Source organism: Sinocyclocheilus anshuiensis, unplaced genomic scaffold (assembly GCF_001515605.1).
Source record: "Sinocyclocheilus anshuiensis isolate Anshui unplaced genomic scaffold, SAMN03320099.WGS_v1.1 scaffold1152, whole genome shotgun sequence".
Lineage (NCBI taxonomy): Eukaryota > Metazoa > Chordata > Actinopteri > Cypriniformes > Cyprinidae > Sinocyclocheilus > Sinocyclocheilus anshuiensis.
Window position 1 is genome coordinate 452,271 of NW_015551083.1, and position 10,722 is coordinate 462,992.

A 10,722-nucleotide genomic window follows, 5' to 3' on the forward strand; every position below is an offset into this window, starting at 1 on the left:
GCTCACGCGCTTCTGTGTGTGTGTGTGTGTGTGTGTGTCAGACATGAGCTCACACTGATCTGTGTGTGTGTGTGTGTGTGTGTGTGTCAGACATGAGCTCACACTGATCTGTGTGTGTGTGTGTGTCAGACGTGAGCTCACACTCTTCTGTGTGTGTGTGTGTGTGTGTGTGTGTGTGTGTGTGTGTCAGACGTGAGCTCACACTGATCTGTGAGTGTGTGTGTGTGTGTCAGATGTGAGCTCACACTGATCTGCGAGTGTGTGTGTGTGTTTGACAGACGTGAGCTCACACTGATCTGTGAGTGTGTGTGTGTGTGTCAGATGTGAGCTCACACTGATCTGCGAGTGTGTGTGTGTGTTTGACAGACGTGAGCTCACACTGATCTGTGTGTGTGTCAGACGTGAGCTCACACTGATCTGTGTGTGTGTCAGACGTGAGCTCACACTGATCTGTGTGTGTGTCAGACGTGAGCTCACACTGATCTGTGAGTGTGTGTGTGTGCGTGTGTGTATGTATAGAGCGTGGCCAGCATCGGCAGCACTGTCACCAGCGTCCAGCACGACGTCACCATGATTCAGTCTGTCGTGGAAGAGAGAAGGAAAGGAGAAGATCAGCTGAAGGCCGTATGTTTCACACTGCTTTCTACTAAATAATATTTTATTGTTTGTTTAAGGGTTAGTTCACCTTAGAACATGCTAGTAGCTTTAGATTCTTGAGATGTGCTTCATATCGGTGTCTGCTTATAATGTGAAGTAAGAGTGATTGTGTTGATGTGTGTCCACTGTGAGGCTTATTTTTATTGCTTTCTCTTGATTTCTGAAGAATGGAGAGAAGCCGGTGAACATCAGCAGCAGCTGTGTGACGCTGAAGCAGGTAAACTCACGAGAAACACTTCCGTTGTGATCATGAATCTCCAGCGTTATATTTACCCGAATTCTGCGTGTGATTTTGCAGCCTGAGTTGAATGTTCTGAGATAAATGAAGACCACACAATCCTTCTGTCCTTGCAAGCTGCACACAAAAACAAACACACATCAGTGTAGTCCGATTCACAAAGAACTGACTCCTTTGAGTTGATTCTTTTAATGATTAATTCTCAGCTTCAGAACTAATCAGAACTTCAGAACCATCCATCTATCCATCCATTTGTCCCCTGTAGGGTCATGGTAATAAGTTCATAATTAATGATAATAATAATACATAAGTAAATAATACATTAATATATTAGCATGTAACTTACAAATATTGCTTTGAAAAGGTCAAAGTCAGTTTTGTGATTGGATCAGATCACTGAAAGCACAGAAACACACGTGATCACGCCACATGTTTAGTGTAAACGCTCGTTCATGTGTTGAGGTCACTGTGTCGCACCTAAACACATCGATCACGGTCAGCATCGCAGCCGCCCACCGAACCTGTTCCAGAAATACACAGGAGATGTGCAGAAAGTGAATCACTGGAGCTGTCAGTCAGTTCTGTTCACTGCACACTGCATCTCTCATTCACTTATACATCAGCTTTATACTTTGCTGGTTATGATGAAAGCATTTATGAACATGCAGTAGTTGTAAATAGAAACCATTGACGGCCTTTACACTCTGAGCTTCATCCTGAGGAAGAGTCTGTGTAGAAACGTGGCTTTGCAATCACAGGTCATTTCACAGGTGTGTTCTGTGTGATGCTGATGTGACAGGACCTGCAGTATCTTCAGGATGATGTGAAGGAGTTGAACAGCTCTCTGCTGCTCCATCAGTCATGGTCGAGCGAGCAGATCCAGAGCGTGCGATTCGTGATGTCTAACCTGAGCAGATGGGTGTCAGCGCTGGACCAGAGCTCCTCAGGAGACACGGTGAGATCACGAGCACCTCACAGAGCTTCATTCAGCAGCTGTTTCTCTGATAACTGACCGCTGTTCATCTCCCGCAGCCGCCGTCGGCCGTCCGTCCGCTCCAGACTCTTCAGACCGCTGCAGACGCTGGTATGTGTGCCGCTCCAGATCTCACGAGCTTACGCTGACTCAGGACAGCTGTGATGTGTGTTTCCTCTGATCTCCAGGTTCCTCACGCTCCCGCCGCCCCAGGTTTCTGTCCCGCAGACGCTATAAACGAGCACAGATGTCCTCCCGCAGCACCGTGGCGTTTCCCGGGGTCAAGTCTGAGAGAGGTGCGTAAACCCGCTCACTGCTGCTTATTAGTCTTATTTTCCTCGTTTCTTGTTCACAGGACTCCACTGAAGGAGTGACGTGACATGCACAAAATACAAAAACTAGAAATGTCAAGCAATTCAAAGTTTATCAAATTAATTAGATGATGTGCCAATTAATTCATCTAATTAATCGCACATCAGTTTTGGCTGAGAATTACCCTAAAAAACACCATTTAAAGTCATTATTTTGAGAAAAGCATCGAATAGACATTACAAAAAAGTAGCTTTAGAATCAAAATATTTAGATTCAGCATTGCCTAAATAATGATAATAAATCGGTATTCATGTTTTTTTAATTGAATATTGAAATGATTTTTATAAAAATGAAATGATATTCTAAATATGAAACTAAAAATGCCAGTAGGTGGCAGCGAGCCACTGTCCTAATGAGCGAGTCATTGAATCATTCATTCAACCGATTTGTTCAGATGGCTAATTAATTCAGAAATGAAGCAAGTGACTCTCTTTATGAATGAGTCATTGAATCATTGGCTCACTTCAGGCTCATATCACTGCACTCTAATAGACTCGATCATGCAGTCAGTCGTTAAGATGTTAAATTGACAGCTCGAAATTAAAAAAATCTAGATTACGTTTGTTTCTTTTATCTAAACTAGATCCTTCAGCGCATGGTTCACGTCAGACACTATAGATGGCCATGATGTGTTTGTGTTAATTTCTTACATTGCTCTGTTGATTTTGAGGTTAAACGTGACCTGGTTGAGTTCCTGTGCTTGTGATGTTCATTCATCCACCAGATGACTCGTTCCCTCACGTCTGAATGCTTTTGCTCTTTTGCAGTCAGATGTGGAGCAGCGGCTGCGGGGCCGTTCGTCTCTGGCCCCTGAGGAGCTGAAGGAGGTGTTGGGCTCGGAGCGAGACTCGCTGGAGGAGCTGCAGGCTGCTGAGGTCAGTCCTGATGACGAGCGTCAGTGAGGAGGTATAGCGGCCTCGGTCACGGTCAGATTCATTGATTCACCGACGCTGGTGGTTTACACACTGACAGACCTCAGAGTCGCTCCTCACACTGGACGTGTTTGTTCTGCTCAGCGGAGTTTGATCAAGTAGCTTGAAACCCTTAACGAGACCCGTAACCCGCCGGATTATCAGATAATCACAGCCGCGCTCACCTGTTTAATGATTCAGACGTCTTCATCTCACACACCTGTCAGGAACAGGCCATAAATCAGCACAAAATCAAAGGACATATATCTTACCAAAAGAAAATTAAGATGTTGTGAATTTCTGACATTGTTTTAATGCAGTTTTAGCCTGAATCCCATTCCTGTAATGACAAAAATAAATCATGCTCGTTTTTCTTGTACTGCTGATTTAAATCAATCTGTTTTGCAGCATAATACAGTAAACTGGTATATTACTGTCATGAGATTCACCTGTAAAAATAGTTATTATAAACTCATCAGAAGCAAACATCTGGATGCATTAAATTCATGAGAAAATGCTCAGTGTGTTTATTTCACATCTATTAATGCCTCTTACAGACTTAATACAGTTAGGCTTCATTTTCTTCGACAAATACTCCCATGATTCTTGAAGTGTGACGTGATTTCACGAGATTCACTCTTACATATTTAAATATTTATCTGTCTCAAGAATGATTTTGACGTCTGTATGAACTGAGGGAAATGAAGATCTGTCAGATAATATGTAATATGATCCATACAACTGCTTATAGTAAATATAATCATCAGATATTTAAGAGAGTATAATGCAGTGCACTTGTGTTTTATCAGATTTAGTTTTTAATTTAAAGTAATGTTTGAGGGTAATTGCTTGTGCGAAGCGTTTCTGATCTGTAGAGGAACAGCGTGAGGATGGAGATCATGAATGTTTGTGTGTATATATCTATTTCTGAGTGGAGTGAATGGTTTCTGCACTCCGCTTGTGTTGGGCTGCAGACGTTTGGAAATCATGTCTCAAACTGTACTGTCGCTTCATGAAACCAGATAAAAGCTGTACATATTGTAGAACTGGACATTTCTACGTATGAAACTAATTTTAAGCAGTAGGAAGATGTGTGATCAGACGAAATGTACATGTTTTGCATGTTCTCTTTAATGTAACATGAATAAAAGCTCAGTTTATTTGTTTGTGTAGATATATTTCTGCTTGTTCTTGTCCTGTATTTAGGCATTGCAAAGGAACACAAAAGATATGAACCCTTCATATATAGAGTGATGTTAGGGTTGCCAAGAAGAGTTTCTTTCACTTTTTCTTGCCTTGTTGGACATTAAATGGCCATTAATGTTTGAATATTTTCCCCTGTAGTTCAGATAGATCGTATAGTATAGAGTTTTTAATTGACCATTTATCATTTCTGGATATAAAATGGAAAGTATTCATTAGAACATTCTGTATTTCACAAGAGAAAAGGGTTAACATTTACTGGTATAATAAAAACAATTGCTTTTTCAAGTGTTTGATCTGCTTCTTCGTGGATGTTCAGAATGCAGTCGAGTGCGTTACTAAAACCAAGAAATATGATCATAACAGCCCATTATTATCATCTCTTTATTGGTGACCTGTCAGGATTCGTTTTAAACTCAATCATCAGACGAGCCGATCGTTCTCTTCTTAACGCTGATCAGACACAGTCTACGTCTGGTTTTAGTCAGACATTGGTCTTTTTTGTCTTCTGGGAATTATGCAAGTATATTATTTGTCTTCTGAAGGGCAGTACTGTATGAAAACAGTATCTAACAAAATACACACATCTTCATCCTGTTCAAATGTGTACGCTCCCTAATTCTTAATGCAAAGTGTGTATATTACGGCTGTCAACTGAATAAAAAAATAATTGCATATATAAAATATACACATACATTTTGTTTCATCATCATTCATTGCACACCACAAATACTGACTGTGTATTATATTGTCCTCGTCCAGCTCTGAACTGATAATAACGCAGGTGTGTTGTGAAGTAGCTGTAGGCCATTCTGATGATTACAGATAATAAGAGTGAGGAATCTGAGACGGAGAAAAACCAGCAGATCAAAGCATCTGCAGAACTACAGACGAACCACATGTGCTTTATGAAAACTTCACAATGCATTCTGATTTAATAAATCTCTGTACAGAAGCAGTAACAAACAAAACAGGGAAACATCAGAGAAACACTGAAGGTGTTAAGCGAGAGCACCTTTGGCCCTCCAGTCCTGCGTCAGCACATGCATCAGCTCTTCCTCATCCTCCTCCTCCTTGCCGGCGTCTGGTTGCGCCTCGGCTCTCTGCCGTCTCTCTCTCTCCATCGCGCTCTTCACCTCCTGTCTGGTGCGCAACACCTCCACCCGCCGGAAGCACTCGATCTGCTCGTTGATCTCGTCGATCTGCCGCTCCAGGCGTCCCTCCTCATCATCCTCGGCGACGATGGCGTCAGACGCGCTGTTCACCTGCCGCATCTCCTTCTGGAACTCCTCCCACTCCTTGTCCATCTGGTCTCTCGGCGTGTCCACCTGACGCACTTTAGCATCGCGCACCGGGTCGTCGAAGAAGCCCTCGGGTAAGGCTTCGGCCGCGTGGTCCTTCCTCTCCGTGGCACTCTCCTCGCCGTCGTCCGGTTTGGACACTGAGCTGGAGTGAGAGACGGAGAAGACGCTGTTGTCGAAGAAATCCGCCGGGACACCGTCTTTAGCTTCTTCATCATCATCACCATCACCGTAGAGTCCAGCGAGGAGCCCCAGACCCGCAGAATGACGTGAAGACGAGGCCGTCTCCTCCGGCTGTCCTCCCACGGCACCTGTTCACATCACACACACTTCATTCATCTCAAACAGACCCACACCGAAACCAGTCCTGACAGACATGACTGCATCTGAAGACGCACCTCTTCCCTGTGTTTTAGCCTGTCATCAACACCGAGATGGCCTCTCCCACATGGATCAATGTGAGTTTAGTCTGGACTGTGAAACGCTGACGTGTGTTTATACTCATAAACATCAGTGCTGTGCGGCTCACTTTAATAAAGCTGCAGTGAGATGATGAGAGGTTTAGAGCAGCAGTGAGCGCTGGGATGTGCCAGAAGAACAGTCAGATTTCTCCGAATCATCTCAGTGAGCGTTTATGATGTTTACTGCAGTGATTTAAAAGTTTTCAGGCCTGATCGCGTGGACGAGCGACTTCTGGAAAACTCTGAAACTAAAAAATCTACTTGATATATATTCAGAAATATACATGAAGATATATTCAACTGAACCCAGCAACCGGAAGAAAAAGAAACACATTTCTAGAGCAGACAGATGAATAATTAGGCTATATGCAGAAACTATGATGTATTCTGAGTGGGGTCAAAGGTCAGATCACAGGCGTTTTGACCCCGTTTACACCAGAGTTGCCAAGTCCGCGTATTATACGCAACTTTGGGCTTCTTTTTTTGTAAAGTTGTGTGAAAAAATCCCGGGTGCGGTTTTTTGGGCTTATTTTAAAAAATATGGTTGTTAGGGAAATCTGACAAGCAACTTCGTTTCTTTATTTATGTTCGCCGTATTCTCCAGTGCATTGATGGACACTCTGTCTGCTCGCAGTTAACAGCCAACCAGTGCAATAATATAAGTGCTGCAGCGTAATCTGCCAAATGTTCCTGGCCTCGTTGGAGAAAATCAGGTTCAAAAAGAAGGCGCGCGACGCTGTAACCCAAGCGATGATAGAAGTAGACGTAGAGGAGTGGGATGACTTTCTTTTAGCCTAATTTTTTACAATGTTTTTGTAATGTATTAATTATCACAGGCTGTACTAAAAAACAAGTAGTCCTACACTAATACTAAGAGTAAATATGGTTAGAATAACCTATATTTTAGTAGCTATAAATAGGTGGCTATGTTACAGCTCCCCTTTGAAGCTCTTCAAAGTGTTTTTCTCCAATCCTGTTCTGCTCGCAGCTGATTGGAGATGAGTTTTGTTCTCACTTTGTTGCAGTTTGCGGATTTTTGTAAAATAACTTCTGTTTTTGCTTTTCAGATAAAAGAGTGGTTTCAGTTTAATATGTTGCAGGCTCATTTATTGGTAATAAATAATACTGATGATAATAAATCATCAAAAAAATATTGGGCTTGTTTTTGAAGCTGCGGTTGCTTATTTGTCTCGCGAGAGTTGGCAACACTAGTTCACACCTGTAGAGCTGAACGGATGAACACGTATGAAACACGTGCTGATACTGTCGCATTTGCACATATAGATCTTATGATTGTGACGCTGAAGGTTCGAGTCTCACCTGCGCCTCCGGTGAGCGGCAGCTTCGCGCGTTTCCCGGATGTAGACGCGGGCTCCGGCGCGGGCCTCTTCAGCGCGGAGGAAGATGATGAAGATGCTGCCGCTGCTTCAGTGCTGTCTCTGTTCTTCAGCTGGCTGACTTTATCTTTGTGCTGTTTTCCCAGCACGTGTGTCTGCCAGAGCAGCGCGCTCCTCACCGGCGCGTTGCACAGCGCGCAGCTCAGCTGACCCAGACTGTTGTATTTGGCGTGCGGCGAGTCAACGCGTTTCTGTCGCTCGCTCGATAGTTTCTTCTCCTTCATAAACCGCCGTAAATCCTCTTGATTTACCACCTTCTTCCCCTTCTGAATCGAAGCCATCTCGTCGCAGGCTCGTCGCGGGTAAATGACGCGTTGTCGGCGGCGCGTCGCGTCGCGTCCTGCAGGCGGCGCTCGAGCCTTCATTGAGTCGCACCGGAAACACGTACAGCTCGAACACCAGCGACAGTAAAGAGTAAACAGCCTCTAAACTAATCCCGAGATGATTAACTAATGCATACACAAATTTGATAAATGCTGCAAATGTAGTGTTTGGATTTTAGAAGAAGCTTCAGCAACATCCCACATGGAAAAATACTATAGTAATTTATAGTAAATACTGTAGTGTTTTTGAACCATACTATAGTAAAGTGTATTATACTGTATATATTATAGTATTTACAACACTTTGTTAATGAATGCTACTGTATAAACTGTAATAAATACTGTAGTATACTTTAGTTTTTACTACTGTAAACTAGTGTATTGTAGTATAATACAAAATATAAACTTAGTACAGTATTGGGTAAAGTAATTTGTTTATATTACTATAGTTGTTATATTACAACAGCAATTATAGAATTACCACAACAAATTCATTAATTGAATAAAACAATATAGTATTTATTTACTCTAAATTACTATAGTATTTTTTCATGTGTTTGATTTCATGAATGGTTTATTTTGTGGTTTGACTGTTCTCTGGCTGCATTACAGAAATATAATAACTATCAGCTTACTGTCAGCTAGATCTATATATTATCTGTTTAGTACGATGATTTCAGATAGTATAATGTTTTATCAAACTTAACTTGCCCTAAGACTCAGAATATATGAAGTTTGCCAAACAAACACTTCATGACAGGACTTTACCACCCTCTGTTGTACACTATTTCACCGGGACAGTGTCAGTTAATTATTATTATTATTGTTTAATGGGATGATTAGATGTCCAGTATGGATTCATGGCTATACAGAGATGAAAATCCTGCAGAGTGAACCTTTAAAATGACACTTCCTCATCCAGATTTGCAGTTATAACATCAGTAGTAAACGAACATATTACCTGTGCTCAGGGTGCGAACTACAGGGGAGCTCGGCTCCCCTTAATAAGACATGGGCTCCCAAACCCATCCCCCCCCCGTTATAAAAAAAAACAAGTGGGCTCCCCCAAAGTCCACGGTATAGTTCGAACACTGCCTGTGCTCAAATCTCCTGATTTATTTTTCAGAAGTGTAAACCATCTGATTTAGAATTATTTGCTGTTTCTGTTCAACTGAATGACTAAAGCCCCATAAATGCAGTTACAAAAGATCATGTTGGATTTTAGACTAGAAATACATGAGAGAACTCGATGTTCAGATATTTAGTGTTCATTGAGTGGAACTAATTTCTCATGTCATGAAGGTTTAGAAGATCAGACATCTGATGACAGATAATCATTCATCAGGCAGCAAAGGGTTAAAGAATACAAGATACGGTCATGCAGGATGATAAAGACTAACTTTACTCTCGTTCAACACCTATCAGGAAGTGATTGACGGATTATTATTTCTGAAGACAAAAGCGAAAGGGAATCAGTAATTATAGAGAATGCGATTGATTATGCCTGCAGAATAACCCTGTATCTCCTGCCAGAATTCATCAGCACATACTCAGGGTACAACATGCCAAGAACATGAAGTGCAATACAATGCTGTACAATAACACTGAAATACAACCAGAATATTCAGAATAACAAGTTATATTTGCACACATCTGCAATATAATGAATTAAGGTACAAAACAACAGTGAATGTCTCAAACAGCAATGCAACAATAAATTATTTTACTTTTCTTTAAACTTAAATAACAGGCTGAGAGTTAGACTAAATGTATTTAGTGTTTATTTACAAATCATGCAATCATGCACATTTCTTCCCTCATTATTCAGGCAGGTTTCATTTTTTGAAGAGCTTATCCTCATCATTCCGCTTGGTTCTTATGACTGCCTTTATCTCAGATGTGGAAACACTATTTTGGATGTAGTCTGGAAAAACAAACAAACAAAAACAATCAGAAATTCTTTCAGTTACACTTTTCACCACAGGCATATATTAGTATGCTTAAAATAAATCTTTAAATGTGATGTCACCAAGTGTTTGTGAAAAGTATTCATACTACTCCCAGTTAATTTCTTATGGCATATTGGTCAGCATTAACAATGTCTTTGAACACTCCAGGTAAAAGAAGTAAAAAGATCGGTTCACCCTAAAATTAAAATCCTGTCATCAATTACTCACCGTCATGTCGTTCCAAGTGTTTCGTTCACCTTTCGCACATCTTTCGTTCAACTTCAGAACACAAATGAAGATCTTTATAATGAAATCTCAGAGCTTTCTGTCCCTCCACTGAGTCCATGCAACTACCCCTTGCACAATAACATACATTTCTGGAAAAAAGCATAAACACAATCATGTTTAAATACTGTACAGAGTCCTCCACAATTATTTTCCCTCTTTATCATTTTGTATTTTTGTTCAAAATTCTAACCTTAAAACACACACACACATATATATATATATATATGTATACACATATATACATACAGTATAAGTGAAAAGTGAAAGTGATGTGACGTGGCCAAGTATGGTGACCCATACTCGGAAAGTGAATGTCTCAAACAGCAATGCAACAATAAATTATTTTACTTTTCTTTAAACTTAAATAACAGGCTGAGAGTTAGACTAAATGTATTTAGTGTTTATTTACAAATCATGCAATCATGCACATTTCTTCCCTCATTATTCAGGCAGGTTTCATTTTTTGAAGAGCTTATCCTCATCATTCCGCTTGGTTCTTATGACTGCCTTTATCTCAGATGTGGAAACACTATTTTGGATGTAGTCTGGAAAAACAAACAAACAAAAACTATCAGAAATTCTCAAGTTTCAGTTACTCTTTTCACTACAGGCATATTTAATATGCTTCAAATAAATCTTGAATTGCGAT

The 10,722-nt window shown here is 41.0% G+C and overlaps 2 protein-coding genes and 1 long non-coding RNA gene across 6 annotated transcripts in view; 1 reads left to right on the top strand and 2 right to left on the bottom strand.

Moving 5' to 3' along the window:
* Positions 1–4,318, top strand: part of efcab14 (EF-hand calcium binding domain 14) — a 7,127-nt gene extending 2,809 nt beyond the window's left edge. The window contains exons 5-10 of one of the 2 annotated variants that reach the window (XM_016452603.1): positions 520–624; positions 824–874; positions 1,695–1,850; positions 1,922–1,979; positions 2,057–2,164; positions 3,012–4,318. In XM_016452603.1, the coding sequence (XP_016308089.1) occupies positions 520–624; positions 824–874; positions 1,695–1,850; positions 1,922–1,979; positions 2,057–2,164; positions 3,012–3,142 (609 nt within the window). In that variant the 3' untranslated portion in view covers positions 3,143–4,318. The remainder of the gene's footprint in view (positions 1–519; positions 625–823; positions 875–1,694; positions 1,851–1,921; positions 1,980–2,056; positions 2,165–3,011) is intronic. The other variant, XM_016452604.1, reaches the window with a different exon arrangement.
* On the bottom strand, positions 505–1,510 carry LOC107662541 (uncharacterized). Of its 2 annotated transcripts, XR_001631225.1 has the most exons (4): positions 1,242–1,510; positions 931–1,012; positions 686–817; positions 506–580 (listed from the first exon to the last, which is right to left on the bottom strand). It is a non-coding gene; the product is annotated as an uncharacterized LOC107662541 (long non-coding RNA). The 2 variants fall into 2 exon arrangements; XR_001631226.1 differs by lacking the exon at positions 686–817 and having other exon boundaries at positions 505–580.
* Positions 3,252–7,920, bottom strand: znf830 (zinc finger protein 830). Of its 2 annotated transcripts, XM_016452606.1 has the most exons (3): positions 7,867–7,920; positions 7,437–7,836; positions 3,252–5,966 (listed from the first exon to the last, which is right to left on the bottom strand). In XM_016452606.1, the coding sequence occupies exons 1-3, from the start codon at positions 7,876–7,878 to the stop codon at positions 5,356–5,358; spliced, it is 1,023 nt and encodes a 340-aa protein (XP_016308092.1). In that variant the 5' UTR covers positions 7,879–7,920; the 3' UTR covers positions 3,252–5,355. The 2 variants fall into 2 exon arrangements, with proteins under 2 accessions (XP_016308092.1, XP_016308091.1); XM_016452605.1 differs by having other exon boundaries at positions 7,437–7,900.
* Between the last annotated feature and the right edge of the window lie 2,802 nt (positions 7,921–10,722).

What these genes read in the sequence shown, in the direction of transcription:
- znf830 (XM_016452605.1), bottom strand. Translation starts at nt 7,878, where the DNA reads ATGAAGGCTCGAGCGCCGCCTGCAGGACGCGACGCGACGCGCCGCCGA. An exon ending in GCCGCTCACCGGAGGCGCAG is followed by an intron (nt 5,967 to 7,436) that starts GTGAGACTCGAA and finishes TGATGTGAACAG; the next exon opens with GTGCCGTGGGAGGACAGCCG.